Source organism: Leuciscus leuciscus (assembly GCF_965113295.1).
Source record: "Leuciscus leuciscus genome assembly, chromosome: 18".
In the NCBI taxonomy this organism is placed as follows: Eukaryota; Metazoa; Chordata; class Actinopteri; order Cypriniformes; family Leuciscidae; genus Leuciscus; species Leuciscus leuciscus.
This window is the reverse complement of record NC_138742.1, coordinates 23,565,629-23,586,048: the sequence shown is the minus strand read 5'-3', so window position 1 is coordinate 23,586,048 and position 20,420 is coordinate 23,565,629. Positions and strand designations below refer to the sequence as shown.

Below are 20,420 nucleotides of genomic sequence, written 5' to 3'. Positions count from 1 at the left end.
ACACACACGCATGTATGATGTATTACCAGATTACCCACCTCGGTAGACATAGCTCCACGCGATACAGTTGGCTTGCTCCGATCAAAACAAACGCACATGAGCAGCGGTAGAGAGGGGGAGGAGGCCGCCGCAAATGAGTTTTTTACGACTGTGTTGTGAAATATACGCCCCCCCCACAGTTGTAGGGGGAGCTCGTGGGGAAAATATGCGACAACAAAAGGGAAAATCAGCGAAGAAGTGACTAGAGTTCACTAGAGTTACCGAGTTCTCCTTTAAACCACACTGGGGCACGACACACTCTACGAGGACGTGAAGTACCAGGAGGAGAGATTGACATTTGAGATGTCTGGGGTGCTTGAAAAGGCCTAAAGGAGTCTTCTGCTAGAGAAGGTGTACCAGAAAACACAGGATGAAGACGAAGACAGGTGAATAGCATTCCAAGCTTTTCCATCGGAGAGGAGATATGTTGCAGGGCCTTTCTGAGCTACAACCTTAAAAGACTGAGAAAACTTGGAATGTCCTTTCTTGACGATTCCCGGCCTCCTAATGCGTACAAACAAACCAACTTGAATCTTTGGAGATCTTTTGTGCATTACGTTGCCGATCTGTGTACTCTTTCATTTTGTTTTGTGACTGTCGGATGATTTGTTTCAAGTTCTTTTGGTCCTTTGGCGGGCCCACAAATGGAAGACCAGCCACATGCAATTTTGTCTTAATTTGACAGCCATGCAAAAGTTCAGCAGGTGACAGTTTTGTCACAGCATGAGGAGTTGCTCTGTATGTATGTAGAAACTCTGTCACAAAAGCTTTTCACTCTTTACCTTCAATGCTAGCAGTCTGCAAACAGTCTTTGAACACTCGATTGAAGCGTTCAATCTCACTATTCGCTTGTGGATAATAGACAGAGCTACGGTAGTTTTTAAGATCTCTGTTTGCAAGGAATGCCTCAAACTCAGCTGAAACAAATTGTGAACCATTATCAGTCACAAGTTCAAGTGGATTTCCTTCACGGCTAAACACATCAGACAGAAACTTCACAACAGTCACATAAGTGACATCAGGTGCAAACGCAATCTCTGGCAATTTATTGTAGTAATCAATGAGTGTCATTGCAAACGACAACCTTGGGAGCATTATTCAAAGGCCCAACTACATCAATAGCCAGTTTCTCCCAAGCAGTTGTTGGAGCAGACACAGGACAGAGTGGAGCTGCATGGGTAATAGCAGTCTTGTCATGCTGGAGACAGGTGGAACAGGATTTGATTGCATTTTCCACTTGACAGTCCATGCCAGGCCACTAGTACAAGTCCCTCAGTCTCTGCTTTGTGCACACCATCCCTTGATGAGTGGCATGTGCCAGCTGGGTGAACTTTGACTGCAAAGCTTCCGGAATGATCACTCGGTGTGTACCACAAATTAAATATCCATCTTGTACAGCTAGCTCATTCCGGATACGATGAAATGGAGCTGTAGCAGAATTCAAGCTTTTTGCACTACGAGGCCACCCCTTTTCAATGCAGGTCTTTACCTGTTGAAGGATAGGACAGGCATCACAAGTAGACCTCAGCTCCTGTACAGTAACAGCTGCAAATTGAGGAGACTGTAGAGCCACCATTTCAGGCTCTTGGTATTGGCTGTATTCAGTTGATGGAAGTGGAAGTCTGGAAAAACAGTCAGCTGTGACGTCTCCGCCAGGTTTGTATTCCACGCTGTAATTAAAACACAGAAGATGTGCTGACCATCTGGAAATTCTCATACCTGCACATCCAAGGCCTTTTGTGGAAAGCAGTGTAGATAAGGGGCTGTGGTCAGTGCAAAGAGTGAAATGGCGGCCCCATAGGTAGGTGCGCCATTTTGCAAGACCCAAAAAAGAATGCAAGGACTGTGCATCATGAGGAGCTGGTGCTTGTTGTATAGCTAGAACATGATCTGGATTTGGATGTAAGCCTGAAGCTGAAATAACATGGCCAAGAAAAGGTAGCTCAGTTTTTCTGAAGTGGCACTTTTCCTCATTAAGCTTCAAACCACTGCTTTGCAAACGCCGAAGTACAGCTTGAAGTCGTTTCTCACATACTTCCGGATTCTCGCCATAGATAATGATGTCATCTAAATAACATTACACACCATCCTGACCAGCCAAAATTTGAGACATCATTCTTTGAAAAGCACTTGGTGCTGAGGCCAGACCGTAAGGGACCCGTGTGAAACAATAGAGTCCATCATGGGTAACGAAAGCTGTCAGATCCCTACTATCTTGATGCAAAATCACTTGGTGGTATGCATTCTGGAGATCTATTGTAGAGAACATAGAAGCCCCATGTAGTTCTGTAAAAACTTCCTCAGTATGTGGCAAAGGGTGACTATCTATGACGACAGCTTTGTTTGGCTCTCTTAAATCAACACAAAGTCGAATTCCTCCAGATTTCTTTTGAATGACCACCAGCTGGTGAAGGTGATGACGCCACTTTTTCTATGATCCCTTCAGATTCTAGCCTCTGTAGCTCTTGCGAGACTGCATCTCTCACTGTAAAAGGCAATCTGCGCAATTTCTGTTGTACTGGCGGCAAACTGAACGCATATTACTTTATGTACAAAACCAGCAGCCACACCCAATGGCTCAGTGAAGTTAACAGTAGTTTGACTGTCCTCTGCGAAAGATGCAATAGATCCATTCCTTATCTCAAGATGCAAAGCAGTAAAGAGATCCATCCCAAGTAATGGTGTTCTGCCTGGTACAATGTAGAAAGAAGCCTGCGTAGTGTGACATTCATATCTAACTGTAATGGCAAGGCACCCTAAAACTGGAATAGTCTTTTTCAAATATGTCACCAAACGAACATTAGGCACAGCAAGGGAGAGATCTGCAAAGTGTTGGCGGTACAGATGCTCTGGGTGGATGGAAACAGCTGAGCCAGTCTCCACCAGTAATTCAACATCGACTGATTTCCCACACTCAGTGTGCAAAGAAACATTACATGTGAGATTTTGTTTCCGTTTCATCGGCAGTGGCGTTTCAATGCTTAAGACAGTTAATTCAGGTGCAGAAACTTCTTGTACATTGCACGTGGATGCAGAACTGCGACAAACTCTGGCAAAATGTCCAACTTTACCACACTATCTGCATTTAGACTGTTTGGCTGGGCATTTGGGGTAGTTTGCAAGATGTGAAGTAACTCCGCAACGGAAGCATTATTTGCATCCATCATCTTTTTCTGTGATTCATTTGATGGCATCGTATGAGAAATTGTGGACTTACGTGGAGTTGATCTCTGTCGCCATCTGTTTAGCACAGTCACGTGAGCCAGTATGCTCCACTTTAACTGAAGCTTCAGTGCACTCCATAGCTTTAGCTTCCGCTACTGCAGACTCAATTTGTCCGGTGATAGTAATTGCCTTTTGAAGAGTGAGGACCGTGTCCAAAAGCAGACGTTCCCGAATAGTGCATGTCTTCTCTACGATCTGATCTCTAATCATGTCATCCATGAGCGCGCCGAAGTCACAGTTCACAAGCAGTTCACGCAGAGCAGCTACATATTGCACGATAGGTTCACAGAGTCTCTGAGCGCAATGGCGATTTTTTTTTCTCTCAGCAACCACGTTTCACTTTCTGAACAAAAAATACTTGTAAAGCAGTCAGCGCAGTCTCATAACTATCATCAGCCACAGTGAGTGTATAAAAAATTCTCTGTCCCTCCGTACCCAAGCAATGAATAAGCAAAACACGCTTTCTCTTCTCCGGTATGTCCTCTGCCGACAGTGCAATCATGTAGTTATCAAACTATGAATCCATGAATTAAACGGTATTGTCGGCTCACCCAGAGTTTCCAAAAATGCAGGAGGGGGCGAGAGAGCAAGTAGGGCCATCCTTGTCGCCAATATGTTGTATATTTCACAGTAATAAACTTCAAAGAACTCCACGTTGATCTATATAATTTTTATTACAACATTCTAGCAACACTTCTTTCTTTGTGGCATTCATGCCCTACTAGGCAACTGGTACCTTAGTGACACCTACTGTTCATACATGTATTTCAATATACCACTCTATGGGGGTTGTGTAGAGATACATTGGGTAAAGCGGTCATTGTCGTGTTTTATCGTGAATATAACACAGCTATTGACCAATCAGAATCAAGGACTGGAACTAACCGTTTTATAAATTTTATTAAGAAACTGAGTGGGTACTAATTTGTGAACTGGGTACTAAATTTAAGAAACGTTACTAAATTTGGGGTAATTGTTTTCCTTTTACTAAATGTTTTTTTTTAGGGCTGTCAGCGTCACCATGTTCACTTGAGATGTTAATGAAACATGTTTTAGATAATATTTTAACTTATATATATGCTTGTCCTTGAGTAATTTAAGCATCTGCTTTTATTATGCTGTCCATCTTTTTGCTTCTTCCATCAGAAAGCTCCACAGATTTGAATAGAATCCCATCTTTATAAAGGTCTATTACAAAGGCATGTTTATTAAATAATTTAGCTAATTCGATTTTGCTTCCAGCTAGTAATATGTGTATTTCAGTTCACATTTCCATTATAACCTTGCAAAGCCTGACACATTAAGTTATTGTTAGAAAAGTCATTAAAAGCGAACTTTTAGACAAAACATTAAAACAATCTAATAATCAGGATTTTATGGCTCATATTGTACTTAAGGAGTTAAAATAAACACCTCAGTTTAATTCAAAGGGCAAAAATATGCAGTTTAGTGCAGTTGCTGATAGTCATATGGCAAAAAAGTAAATGAAATTCTGATAGCTTGTAATGTAGATCAATGAGATCTTTATAACAGTATAGCAGACCAATAATATGCCTTATTAGGATGATATTTAAATGCTTAGTTTTATGATCAGAACTCTGTTATTTTTATATTGACAAAACATATAGTGCAATGCAAAACAGTGATGATTGAGAAATAAACGTTCCTCAAAAGCCAGATGTATCATATTTGATACTCAAATTTTTCTAAAAAAAAGGATATGGATAATCAAGTAAATCTAAGTATCTTCAGTCCAGGAAGTGTTCATCTTGAAATATACAAACAATGTAAAAGCTATTCTTATGTGTACTTTATAAAAGCATTAAAGATTTCAGAGAAAAAAGACGTGTACCATGACCTGAAGGGGGACGTTTTTACAATTGTCCCAAAAGGCCTTTTGCTTGCAAAAGTATAAATTATCAATAAGATGACAGAAGGCATGTAGTAGATTGTGTACAACAGTTTTTTCAGCAACATTTTGATCATATTGTTAATCAATAGGAAGTAAGTAGAAATTTGTGTACCAAATATGTTACAGTAGGCTTTATAGGGTTAAAATTCATTCCACAACATTCTGCATATTTCCCCCCAAATCAACACAGAAACTGCAACAAAAGTCTGCCCAATATGAATGAATGAATGAATGAATGAGGCATTTATATAGCGCTTTCATATGTACTACTGTACACCCAAAGCGCTTTACAATCATATCAGGGGATCTCTCCTCAACCACCACCAATATGTACTACGTATTCCTTTTTCTTTCTGATGTGTTTATGCTCCAGCAGATGAAGGTTACTGCTCTGATAGCATCATGCTACTGAAAAAAAGTGTTTGGCTTGTGACTGGCTACATCAGGTTCACTTCACCATATGTCCATATGGCCTGGGGCAGTGCCAGCTCACTACTGCGCTCCCAGTGTGCATTATGGCAGAACTGGTAAATTTAGCGAGTCAGAGGCCGGCAGTCTTGTTCCATAATGTCTGTGCTCGATAATCTCATGAGCACTGCAGAGATATTTTGCAGCATTTGTTAGTCTTTACTACATCTGAGCAAACACACATTCACAAACACACTCTATAATTAACTGCTATTATAGGAGTCCAAGTCATCTTCTACAGAATCAGTGATACATTTGGATTATCCGCGATCAAACCTGACCTCTGACTTGTTAATAAACAAAAGGCATGGTTACATGTACAAACAACATTATAGTTGCTTGCTGATTAGCTTTAATTCTCAGTGCAACACGATAGAGCTGCTTGATCTCTGTTTGGGCATTTTAATTATCCATCACATCTATGTCAAATGCAGTTTTGATCATGGTGAGCGCCTTAGTTGGAGGAAACACTTCAGATGAAAGAGGAGACCTTTCCTCTGCTACCCCACCATGAAAGCTACTACACAAAGGTCAAAGTGTTCATCTAATCACCGCTGTTCATTAAGAGATTAAGGGAATTAATAATTTAAGAATTGCTACTTTCACAATACCACTTCTTCTGAATGGTTGGTTCATCCCAAACAATGAAAAACATCACCCTCATGTCTTTCCAAACCTGTTTGACCTACTTTCTTCTGTGGAACATAAAAGGAGATGTTTAGCAGAATGCCAACACTGCTCTTTTCCAACCCAGCAAGCATTAGCTGTCATTTCACCGTCTAGGTTAACTATAGACCCGACATAGTCTGGCTATGAGTAACCCATTTCTAGCCAAAATAACCTTGAATTTGGTTACATGTCGTTTTTGCCAAAATAACTTGTGAAATGTATGATATTCCATCATGTAAGCAAAGTAAACAGTGATTACAAGGTGTTTGGTTTCATATTTTCACTCATTTCATTTTGTTGTTATCTAATTGATGACTAGTCTATTCTTGGGCTATGGTTTAGACGACAGCCCAAATTTTGCCTTGCTTTAGTCTAGACTTTTGGGATGTGTTTGGACGCGATGTCTTTTAAACGCAAAATTTAAGGGAAAATATGGAAGTTTAAGGCTTGCAGGGATGCCATGAAAATTAATGATGCACCGATATGAAAATCTTGGCCGATACGATAACCAATAATTCTTTATATTTGAAAGCCGATAACCCATATATTGGCCGATAAATCTAAATCCAAATTAGTATCCAATTTTTGAGAGCCTGATTACAAAAACAAAAGTGTTATCATTAAAAGTCATGTTCCAAGCACACAATTATAATGTTCTCATTATAATTTTATTTAGCCTATGTGACACTTTAACTGTTAGCTGCACGTTAACTGTATTTTCCTTTTTTGAAGTGATTCCAATCATATTTCAAGCAATTCAAAAACATCATGGCGAACAGTGCTCATCTGAAGTGTCTCAGATGAAGGAAATAATCCATTATTTATCGGCTTTAATATATCGGCCATTTTTTTTTATCGGGCCGTTAACGATAACATTAACATATATCAGGAGATACCAATATGGTGGCCGATATATTGTGCATCCCTAATGAAAACGAAAAGGTAAGGTGCCAAGCATCATAAAAGTCATCTTTGACTTTGTGCTATCCTAAAGGTAATTTTTAAGTCTGTCTTCCCTTTCACTACAGATCTTATTTGGATTCATGTGTAGATTAAAATATTGGCAAGTGAAGACACGTCACAGTAGGTTTGTACTGACCACAGTGGCCCATTTGAAAATATGGAAGTCCAAATGAGATTTTCCGTAGCTCAAACAGTCGAGCATGGCACTAGCAATCGTCATGTGTTTGATTGCCAAGGAATAGCAGGATGACTATTTCATCTTTTGTAAAAGAAAGAAAATCATACAGATGTTGGAAGGCATGAGATTTTTTTCTTTTTTTGTGAATTATTCCTTTATTTCTTTTTTTGCTCAGCAGTCTAAACAATTTATAACATGTCTCAGCTTACTATTTTGTAAAGTTATTGGATGAGAAAAGTTATCCCAAGCAATATACCCTTATCCCTGATCATTTGATCCGAAAGATGAGACCAGTTATGTAAGTATCTTTTAAAAGTAAACAAATCTCCAATTCCATTACTTTCAAAGTGATTCACTGATGGTCCATGTAATATTGGCTAAATAATTTAATGTACAATCTTGCAATACTTGTCAAAAACCTTAGTTTTTAAGTTAACACAGAAAATCTAAAATGCCATTGATCTTTTCATCCATAATGGGGCAAATTTGATGTGCAAATTTTAACACTGACATCTGCAAGCAAATGAAAAAACTCCTTGAGGTGAAATATCCAGACAAAAAAAGAAAGAAAAAAAGACCGAGGCAGAACCGCCCCATGTCGGATTCCTTATTATCTCCCCCAGCCTGCTGATTAGGTGTGTATTGACCAGAGCAGTCATTCATGTATAACGATCAGGGGGTGAAACAGATGACATTAGAGAAACGAATCTCATGCATGTTATTTCATTAAACGAGAGGCCCCATCTCTGACAATGCAATGCATTTTATCTCGCCTTGTAATCCTTCACTCATTATTCTTCAATGAAAAGCCATTGTATTTCGACATTGTATTTGCTTACCCATGTTTACAAGATTACCAGTGCAGGATTTATGAACCTATGATGACTTGGGCCTGTTTTTATGGGTCTTTTAAGTTTCAATCTGTGTTTTAAAGGAAGAACTAGTGACTGGATTCGCTGAAGTATGCCACGTTATTGGCATCAATGAAAGATGTTCAGAGTTTTGTGTGATGCACTTAGGTAGCAAGTGAACTAAGTATAATTGCATATTTTGATTTATCTCGGAAATAAGCTGCACATTCTGGTAACGCATTCAACACATTTCTGCTAATTTAGTCTGTGTACAGCTGGTCACGTGCAGTGTGTACAGTGCTGTGCAATTATTTTAATGAGTTCTTCCACACTGGTCTATTAATGTGGCAATGCACTATTTTAGAAGAGCTCCTAAACGGCGCAATAAAAACAAAAACTTTTTTGCTTCTCATCTCAGTCAGACAGTCTATTCTTGTCTAAGTGGGCAGTTCTTAGCCCAAAATAAGCTGCGCCTGAAACAGACGATAGTCCAACGACTGCCTACTCAAAACTAGCTTTAGTTCACTCAACACTTTCTCATAATTTACTCACCCTCATGTTGACCCCAAACGTGAATAACTTTCTTTCTTCTGTACTTTTGAAGAATGTTCCAACTGTTTTTGTCCGTACAATCAGTCAGTGGACAACATTGGACATTTAAAGGCCCCCTGAAATATAAAAATGTATGTTTTTTAGCTTTTAGTATGAATATGTTAGCCTTAAAGGTGCATTAAGCAACTTTTCATGTTAAAAATACCCGTTTTTTAACCCATACATGCTTAAACAATTGCCTGATGGGCTGAATGAGCCCTTCTCTGATCACTGAGATTGTCTCTATAATCCTGTACAGTAAAATAAATAAGAGGGATTCGGGCCGGAATTTTAGACTGGGCGTGACGTCATGCGCGTTCACGGCACGCTCACCTGGCTGTCTGGCAGGTTTGTGTATTCGCCGCCATTCTCCGTAGAAGATGGATTCTAAGAGACCGGCTTGTAGTTCATTTCAAACACCAACGCAAACTCCACGTAAGATAAAAAAAAGAAAACTTTTGTCCGTGAGCGTGCACACTTCTGGCTGCAGTTTCGCTTGCCGCCAGAGGGGGCATAGTTCTGCAAAAACTCAGAGACTTGCGCAATGCACCTTTAAGGTTATGAATGTGTTCCAAAACAATGACAAAATTCGCATTAGGAGATATAAGCATTCAAAACATAGACTCTCACTTCCACTAAAATGAATCACAGATTTTTATGACATCACCGCAGACTTCAGCTTCTCATCACATCTCTGTCCAATCAAATGCTCTCTAGAATCTAAAGCGTCCCGCGACTACTGCCCCCCTATGCTATAAATACCACCTGTCCAAAGCGACCGTTGATACGTCACGGAGCAATATGGGCTGGAGATGTGTGTTCGGTTGCTCAAACGCTCAAGTTTTATTACGTTTTCCATCTGAATGTTGTTTAAGAATGAAATGGCTAGAATTTATTCACACCTCTACTATTGAATCCAATGTATCATCAGCTCCGGATTCGCTTTCATGGGGCTGTCAAGAACGACTTGCAGTCTGTGAGGTAAACTAAACGCTATTGGCTATTTGAAAAGGGGGAGGAGCCATTCAATATGTCCCGCCTTAGCTTCCTGTTTCAGTGGAAATTACGTCAACGCATCATACAAAGCTGCGCGTTCCAAGGCACTTCATTGGGCCTTTAAGACCTTTAATAACTCTCTTGTTAACCATTATCAATTATTTATTTTAATGTTAGGGGTTGGTTATTTTTAGGGAAAGGAACACATCCTCCTTGGCAAATGGTCGCCATTATTTTTGTCGAACATCACTTACGATCTCAGTGTCGTACCTTTGCCTTAGCAATCACAAATCGACTATTCCTTAGCAATCACACTAAAGTATGTCCCATTTATTAATCTCAGAATAATGGTAGTCCAATCAGTAAAATATGCTAACCCCCTGTCATCAAAAAGGCAGTATGTCACAATTGTATTACATTCTTTGAACTGAAGTATTTAAAGCTGTGCTTTACAGGGAGTCGGTTTTTCCTGGAACTGTCCCAGGTGTATGAACTCAAAAGAGACCTATTAAGGTTAAGACGTGTTGGCGTTTGTGTAGCATTTGAGCTGAGGTGCTTCTGTTGCTTTCTGAATGTTAGCAACAAGGGACAGATGTTCTGCAATTCATCTTGTGCTCTTTCCAAGAGCCGCGGTTTCCTGAGATATTTCACTCGGGGAGTTTTAGCACTCATATACATCCACACACTGTCGTCTTCTGAAGTGCTTGGATATTGGTCTTTTTAATCTCCCCAGATTATTGTTGTGCAAATTGTCTTGTGTGTGGTTCAAAAACTCGACAGCATTAAATCCCGATATGAGCATCTGGATGTAGAATGTTAATCTCGGCTTTTCAACACTACGGTTTCTAATGCCACATTATCCTTCATCTGTTTACACGGAAGATGTAATTATACAGAGGAATTAAAGTCTCACTTATTAGGTAGCAGTAATTTGGTTGACATTTTTAAAGAAGTGTTTTCTCTTTGTCTCTCTGAACTGCACCCCTGTCTCCCCTCCACCTGTCTTAGTATTTCTTCAGAAGCCTCCCATATGTTTGAAGAAGAATAAATTATCTTTGTCTTATTAATGAATGCATAATCATAATCAGAGTCAATTTATGAGATAGAACCCCAGGCGTTTGTAACAAATCTACCTGCCATCTTTTCGTAAAAGTAGTATTATATGCAAAAAAGTAGTTGGACCACTAATAAAAAAGTGTTGGGTTTTCACTATTTGGACAATTTTTGAGGTCAAAATCTGTTGAATTAATTTAAACATGATTAAAAGTGTTTAACAGAACTGAGACTATTATTATTAGAAATGGCATTTATAGTAAAACTAAAAATAATATTTCAGTAACATGCCTGTCTGCTGATCTATCCAAGATTTGAAAATGCTTTATGGGAGTTATTTATTAGAATTCACAGGTTGAATTGATAATTTCTTCTACATTCTTAGAAGAAAAGATTCTATATGGAACCTTAAAGGGTTTTGTCAGGTGCTTCTTATATTAGAAACTTTAGTGACTCCCATTATGGGATAATTTTATGGATTTATTTTTAAGTAATTAATTTTGGTTTAATTCATTTTTAATTATTAAAAAGCTCATAAATTTATTTTTTCACTAGAAACATTTAAATAACCCATTAAACATGAAAGTATTATGTAGCCGTTTAAGACATTTGAGAACCTTTTTGGCATAAAAGGTTCTTTGAAACCCTCGGGTTCTATATAGAAACCCACCGAACCTTTTTTTATATAACAGTGTATGTCTCAGTATTCCTGTACTGAGAATAAAATCAATTGTAACATTTAGACTATATAGCTATAATAAAAAAGGCTCACATTTCATTACATTAGCAGTGGGTGAACTGTGCTATTTAATTATGTGTGTCTCCTCTTCATTTAGTTGCATTCTGTGTGAGTGTTTTAGGTTATTTCATTTATTCCTAGTTGTTTTCTTCAGGCTGTTGTGCTATGGTCACATTAACGTGTATGCTGTTTTCTGAGCTCAAGCAGGGTTGACTGAGACCTCAGCAGAGACAGGCTTGTTTTGTTAAGCCGTTAGCTTATGAGCCTTCAGTGTATGTCTAAGGTTCAATTCTCTAGAGTTTGTTAAGCCATGTTGCAGTATACACACATACTGTACATACACACATTATGTTTTAAATAGTGGTCAAAATTGTTATATTTCTTTTGTGTTATATTTTAATTTAAGTTTTTATATAAGAATTATTATAATTTTGTTTTTCATCTAAACATTGATTTGTGGTAACATCGACAACTATCAATTAGTTGCATTAAAGGTGCTCTAAGCGATGCTGGGTGATGTCACTTCTTGTTGACATTCGAGTTATTGTCAAACAAAACGGAACGTAGCTCGACCCTCCCTCCTCCTCATCCCGTCCCCTCCCCCTCACTTCCGTGCTTCCTGAAACAGAAACGGAAACTTTTCTGATGTAAATTCGGGACTTCATGCGTTCCTTCTCCTTTTCCCTCTTCTTTGCTATTTGTTCATCGGAACGACGTCTCTTTGGTCGTGTGTCGGCCATATCAAAATTCAAGAGAATATAATTCTAACGTTAGTCGTTGTCGTTGTCTAGGTCTAGGACATCTCTCCTCTAGCTAACCCTCTTCATGCTTCTCTCTCCTCCACTCCCCACACCCCCCTTCATGTGCACGCGCACTAACCCCCCCACCCCCAAATTATTCTTGTCGGTGATTGGCTGGAACACTGTTTGTTATGTTTCGTGGTCCAGGCTGGGCCAGTTTGTTTTTGTTGCCGTTTGTGGAGCCTGGGCTGTCTACAGAGACTGCGTTTTTTACAGTGTGTTCAGGGGACAGGCAGCTAGCGGATAGTGAGGAGATGTTTGCTGTATGTAACAAAAAATGTTTCAGCCTAAAAAACGCGTGACATCGCTTAGAGCTCCTTTAAGCACATGATTTAATTAGATTGCATGGAGGCACATCAATTCATTTCTAGACTATAAACTGACCTTCTTAGTCCAGTTAAAGGCCTCATCAATATATTGATCCGAAGACACATTAACTGAAAGAGAAGTAGCTGGAAAAGCAACTGTTACTATTCTGGTTCTTCATACATTTCTGTAGCTGCCATTTCATTTGGCTCATCTCATTTTTAGTAGATGATGTGTTTTTTAACACTGGAAATTTTTTAAGCACAAAAAGCTCTTTTCATCACATTAGTGTTAAGTTTTAATTTGACGAGTGCAGTTTTGTCCTTTGTGTGCGCTGGGCATATAAAATTAACCATGATTTGATACTTTACTAGTTGGTTGCAAATGGTTTTAGGGGGAGAAGTATGCCTGTTCTAGAGAGCTTTTGATTCGACAAAATTCTGTGTTGTGCTGGATGAGTCATCAATATTTTTGGTCCCTTTTTCCAGAAGAGAAAGTCTGTACATTTTTAAGTCACCATGAAATCAAAATGGACTTTTAAAAATGGAATATTACAGTATTTATTATAAATGTTTTATCCGTGCACATAATTTGTTTGTTTTGAATTCCCATGCCCTTGTAATCTTTCATCAAAATAATCTCCCCTCCCTCTTGCAGCGACATCTCTTCTCTTCTCTGATAATGTGTTTACTGACTTTAAATGTTATAAATTCACATTTCTTGATACTTTATCTTATTCTATCAGTCTATATTCTCTCCTATAGAATCTATAGCATCTAAAGAACTGTCATAACCTAGCAATTGGATCACGTGGACAGTTTGTTTAAATCTGACTCGTGATGTTTCCCGATCCTAAACTTCTCCCCATCATTTCTTTTCCTCTGTTCTATGAATAAAAGCATCAAGACAGCTTAAACCCTCAAGGCCATAACAGTTCAGCTAAAATAATTAAAGCATTAAGTCCTCCATTAAGGCAAACTGCAGAGTTTCAGTTAAAACCGGTTAATTGGTTAAAGAGATAAGTCAGCGTCCAGAGTTAAATGTATAGATTAGCCATTTAATGGACTGGCTGTTTGTCTTCTGACTGAATCACGGGTACATTTGGAAAGTGGATAGTACTTAAAGAACGAACGATAAAAATTAGCATGGCCATATAAGGAGGTTTGTTTGTTGTCACTGCAATGCTTTTATTGAGTGATATTTGGAGATTTTCCATGGGGGAGATGTTTGGGGCTTTTAGTAGCGCAGCGTGGTGCAAGTGAATGAGATGGAAATGAAGGCGATTAGCATATTCGCAGTGGTATCAAACTGTCAAGCTGCAACACCTTAACACCATTAAACGTGGAGAAGTTTATTTGCTGAAAAGAATTGTAGATTTAGTCAGGTTTTAAGCGTTTTGCTTTTTTAGATTCAGCTTCTACATCCATCTTTCTTATTTTTTACCAATATTTCTATTCTAGAGAAAGAAAAATAGCATAGCCAATAAATAAAATGCTAATATTTTACTCATTTCATTAAGTGCTTCATTTCAACAGTACATCTGTTTACTCAAACTGTGTATCACAGCTTGTTCATTTATTGATATGAGATCATCACTAGCTAATGTTGAAGACATAAGGTTTGACACATAATGAAGACACATAATGTTTATTTTTCCATCAATATATGTCAATGAACACATTCCTTGCATTATAAGTCACCAGATGTCCTCTCTTGATTCAGTATAGCTTAAAGAGACTCTGTACTGGTCATTTGGTGACTGAAACATTCGCTATGCAGCACACATGAACAGTTCACAGCATGGCTCATTAGATAAACCAACAGATGTGTTTGTTCTTCTACTATCGAATCATATTAAAGGGATAGTTCACCTAAAGATGAAAATTCTGACAATGATTCAATAATCTCAGGTTGTTCCAAACCCATGTTCATTTTGTGGAATACTGGATACGAGAGACGTGAAAGTAGCACCAGTATGTTGTAACGGTCAAATTCACAGTATGTACATGTTCATTAAAGTATGCTCATTAGCCTGTTAGGCCTATAAAGAAGTTAATATGAAATTAATATGTAGAGTGAGTGAAAAGTTTAATGTGTTTAATGAGTTTGTCCTAATCTTTTTTTTTATTACTTTAGGACTGCAAGTGATTGCTATGTCAGAGAGAAGTTCAACCACAAAGAATACAGCAGACGGAGGTTATATGGTAAGCTTAAGATGTTTAGTTTATTAAAATAGCATGCCTTTTAATACGTTTGACAATGCCATGCAACTTTCTATCGTTTGAGATTCATTCATAAAACATCCTTTCATGCATTGCTTTTGATTTCAGACTATTTTCGTTTCTAGACCGGAAAGCAGATTTGTTTTAACTTTGTTTTAAAACATTTTTTCAATTTTTTTAAACTACACTCTTTGATCACTTTTATTCAGGATCACGATTCAAAGATGTCGGATGAGCACAGAGACACGGATGATTCTTCGGAGAAAACGCCGAGTAGGATGTCCAGATCCCCGCAGAAATCCTCCAAAAGACCAAAGACAGTGTCTGTGAAAGTCACTCTGCTAGATGGATCTGCCTATGAGACCGGGGTGGAGGTACAGCAGTTGCTTGCGTGTGCTAAAACTAATATGTGTTGCTCTGAAGAAACACGGTGCTAGACCTCTAGGGCTCACAGCTATTTCACACACTGTTGTGCTGTAGAGCTCAATTCCTTTGTCAAGTCAACCACACCTCTGCCGACTGCTTAACCAGCTACTGTAGATTAGTTGTGATTTTCAAAATGTTTTAGTTTATATGTATTTTTTGAAAGAAATTATACTTTTATTCAGCAAGGATGCATTCAATTTATCCAATGTGAAAGTGAAGACATTCATGTTACAAAAGATTTATATTTCAAATAAATGCATGCTGTCCTATTTATCAAAAAGTCCTGAAAAAAGTAACTATCATGGTTTCCACTAAATATTAAGCAGCACAACTGTTTTAACAAGAAACTATTACTGAATACTAAATATTAAATATGATGAAAGATTAAACTATTTGTTATTAAATGTTGAATTAGTAGAAAGTAGATTATGATTATCGTTTCTTGTTAAAACAGTTGCATTAAAATAACAATATGTAGATATTTATTTTACTAAAATATTTTAAAACATGTACAATTTCACAGACTTCCATAGTGACGCAAACACATTTTTCAATCAGTGTTTTGAACTGATTTACTGAAAAAGTTTGAAAGAACTGATTCAATGAAATGAGTCAAACTTCCTAACTCCATCTGCATTTTTGCTACTGAGTCTTAAAGTTAGGGTAGGCAATATATTTCATAAACACCTTTTATTTTACTGGTTGAAACTCTTCACATCCTGATAGTTCACGTCATCAGACTGGGAATTATGCTTTTCTGTGTCAACATTATCAACTTTGAAATTAATCTGCAGCAGTCAGGTGTTAGAAAGAGCTCTGTAAGTTTACATTCATTTTTATTATGTTATGTTATGCGCTTTGAGACATTAGGTAGTTTAACGCATGACACTTTGTAGATCCTGCTGTGTGCGTTCATGTGTTTTGAAAGAGGCGTGGCTTTGGAAATGGTGGGATCTAATGTTTTCAAAGCTAGCTTGCTATTGCTAGTTACTCCGAAATTGCCTACCCTACCTTTAAATTAGAGGTCCTATGAAAATACATAATTTTAACACTTTCATACTCAAGTGAGCATGTGTGAACCTAGTCACCTGCCTTTTGAAAACTTAACAGCAAAACAAAAGCAAATTAGAATCACTGCAATATAAGTTTTAATTTAATAAAAAATTTAGTTTGGAGTGAAAAATGTAATTCAGTTTGATTTTATATCTCCTACAAAGAAGTATATTTCAAATTTTTCTTGTATTTTATACACATAAATAAATAACTTTACTGAAACTACACTATTTGACCCATACCAACCACCAGCTGTATTGACAATAGGAATAATTATGTATAGATATTACAATAAAAAATCCCTGGACCTCACATTTCAATGCCTTCATCTGAATTTCACAGCCCGGCACTGCAGCTTCATGTTCCCCCGCTGCAGTGCTCCGGGGACTTTCAGCACATGAGAAATGAATGCTAGTGTGGGCTGATGGGGGCGGAGGGTTGTTCATTGATAGGTAAAAAGCTCTCCAGGGAGTGCCACATACTGCTCTGAGATCAGTGCCATGTCTGCCTGTGTGCCCCGGGGGTCTGCTGGCTGATGGATTTCCAGGGTGTATTCAGACATGTCTCTTCTCTGGGGTCTTATCCGTAGCTCTCTCTGGTAGTGTGTCCCATCCGTGTGCCATTACTGATGCTGCAACACTACTGCAAGAGAGACAGACTGTCCAATCTAAAGGTCAAAGGCTGCCTATACTTCCAGTCTTGTACGCTTCACTGAAGAGGAGGAGGATGGGAAATCTATAATTGTGTCATGTTGGTGGTCCCATGGAGTAAATAATACTTCATCCTTTCAGAGGAAGGGTATTCCAGGCTTGTGTATTTGTCACCCTTGGCTAAAGTTCACCCTGATTTTAAAAATTTGTCTTCATTTACTCACCCTCAGCTTTTTCCAAACCTGCCTGACTTTCTTTCTTCCATAAAGCACAAAAGAATACAATATCCAAATTCCTTTCCATATAAGAAAATAAAAAAGGATGTTGATTCACAAGTGGCTGCTTTCAAACGCTCATAAGCGTGTTTATGGCCATGCTTTGTGAATCATTACATGAATGCCACTGTTTATTTAGTATCATTGAGATACTATTACAGTTTTATTAATAGTTTGAATTATGTTTTTGCGTTATATTTTCCTCTTTAATTTCATTTAATGGTAGGGTAGGCAATTTCGAGTGGCTAGCAATAGCAAGCTAACTCCATCCATCCATAAGTCTCACCATCCCTTTAGAGCGCCTCCAAAGCCACGCCTCCTTCAGAACATATGAACGCACACAGTTGAGTCTGCAAAGGTTCACGAGACGAGAGACGGCACATACAATTACAATAATAATGAATGTGAACAACTTACAGAGCTCTTTCTTGTACCACCTGAATGCTGCAGATTAATTTCAGAGTTGATAGTGTTGATATAGAAATGCATAAATCCGAGTCTGAGGACGTGAACAGCTCCGGGTAGAATGTCACGATTTGCTATCTTGTAATTACGATTACGACGTGTCATTTTTTTTATATGTAGACCACTTCTATTATTGATTGCTATCAGGATGTGAAGAGAGTTTCAACCAGAATAGCACAAAGTGTTTATGGAACAAATTGCCATCTTTAACTTTTCTTTTTTTATGTACATTTTTATTTCAGTTTTAGTTATTTTAGTACATCAAGCTGAGAAAATTAGAAATGTTGCCCTGACAACTAGCTGAAATAAATTAAGTTTAATGTTTTTATATATTTTATTTTAGTTAACATTTATTTTATATTAAGTAACTAAAATGTTTTTTTTTATATATATGTTTTAGTTTAGTTACCACTCACTGATCTAGATGGATAAATTGCTTAATAAACCATATCAACACAAATTAAGCCTAAAAACAATTTTACAACTGTTTAAAAATGTTATACCAATATCATGTTTTCATCAAATAAAATGTTTGATTTTTCTATTGTTTGTAGGCCATTTGCCCTACTTCTTTATAAATTGTTTATTTGTTAGTTCTGTCAAATTGTATACATACAACACACACACGCACACACACACACACACACACACACACACACACACACACACACACACACACACACACACACACACACACACACACACACACACACACACACACACAAACCCATCGTTCCGAACCTGTATGACTTTCTTTCTCCTCTGGAATACAATATATACAGTATAGCCTATATATATATATATTTTTTTTTTATACAAAGGAAGTCAAAATATTTGTCATGTTCCACAGAAGAAAGTAAGTCATACAGGTTTGAAACCACATGAGGGTGAGTAAATGAATGGGAACATAGTTTGTGTAACATTAGCAGCATTATTAGCTGTTTGATAACATAGTCAACCAAAAGGCTAATCATATTAATTACTGCTATGTGTAAAGAGCCATACCATTGTGCAGCGTTTACCTCAGTAAGTTGGCCGAGTGAATCTCTGAGCTGGTGTGAGCGAGTGGAGGCAGGGCTAATTAGCATATTCATGGCCCGTTTAAATATTTCATTTTGGTGATCAAAGATGAGTTTTAAGGGGATACAATTATTGAATACAGGAGGACTTTAAGATATTAATATATTGCTGTGACATTTGTGATGGGAAGTTTATTTACTACAATAATAATAACCTGTTCACTTTCATTGTATGGAAAAAAAGCAGCCTGAGAATATAGCTAGATATCTTGTTTTCTGTTCCATAGATGAAGGAATGATTTGAGTGAGGATGGATGAACTGTCTCTTTAAATATCTGATGACTCCACTGATACAATGGCAAAACAATTCTTGAGTTGATCAAAGATAGAAGTACAATCTCAAGAGTCTAATAGATCTAAAGTACCAAAGCATGTTAATGTACATTTCATTTATTCTTTCTGTCACATCATCAATAAAAAAATCTTTGCACTATACTGTAGATAAAAACAGTAGAGCACATCTCATTACGAGCCTTGCTGATGGAAGCAAACTGTGAGTGTACAATACCGCCTGAAATCACCAATGGCAATAAATACAGTATACTGATGTTAGTCAGAGCTCCGAGTATAGTTCTGCACCCAGGGACCCATTCAAATTGAGTCTTTCACGTGAATTTATGTTGGAGTAAAAACGGTGAAATTGCCTTTACATACCAAAATAATGTTCTGTTGCAATTGAGGGGCTCCCTAGCTAACTTAAGAAGCCTTTGTATGGTAGCACACCCACTCTCTCTTTCTCTCTCCCTCTTAAAAAAAACCTTGTGCTTCAGCCATGAGAGGCCAGGGAAGCGACACACACACATGCACAGACTCACACACATAAAACCTCACCACTTCTGTTGCCATGGAAACAGCTGCGCTGTATCTCTGTCGCCGCGGGTAAACGGGCTCCCTGGGCGGCGAGTGCTTAGTGTTTCTTTAGAAAGGCAAAGCCAGAGCTGGTGTCTCCAGCGAGTTGCATATGCCACTCTTTTGTGCAGAATAACTGGGTGTGGTCAGATAGGCACACAGATGCTTAGCTACGACTGAAGAGACATTTTATCTTCTTGACTGTAATCTAATTATATTTATATTTACACCTATTATTGCCCAGCTACTTATATTAAGTTAGATGTGTAAGGGAGTGCATTAAAATTGAGTAATGCAAACTTAGCTGTGGATTATCACGCTTATATCATGGTCACATTCTGCACGCTTTAAATCAGACACAAAGAAAAGTAGTAAAGATTTATATGAATGAATTACAACATTTATTTGAAAGAATTATCACGAGAGAGAGAGAGTGTGTGTGTCAGAGGCGGCCTTTGCAATTCGAAGGCCCTTTTCAATGAAACAGCAGGATGCCCTACCTTTCTTCTGAAAAAAAAAAAAGATAGGCAAAAACATTGTATGCAATGCGACTGCAATTACTTTATCTCTCTTATATTTATAATGTTATCTCATATTTTGCTCTTATTGGT

General features: G+C 37.9%; 1 protein-coding gene across 10 annotated transcripts in view; it reads left to right on the top strand.

Moving 5' to 3' along the window:
• The window catches only part of LOC309480493 (band 4.1-like protein 1), a 60,795-nt gene that overhangs the window by 14,531 nt on the left and 25,844 nt on the right, over nucleotides 1–20,420 (top strand). For all 10 annotated transcript variants that reach the window (XM_082144992.1, XM_082144996.1, XM_082144993.1 and 7 more), the window contains exons 2-3: nucleotides 14,927–14,994; nucleotides 15,222–15,386. In XM_082144992.1, the coding sequence (XP_082001118.1) occupies nucleotides 14,944–14,994; nucleotides 15,222–15,386 (216 nt within the window). In that variant the 5' untranslated portion in view covers nucleotides 14,927–14,943. The remainder of the gene's footprint in view (nucleotides 1–14,926; nucleotides 14,995–15,221; nucleotides 15,387–20,420) is intronic.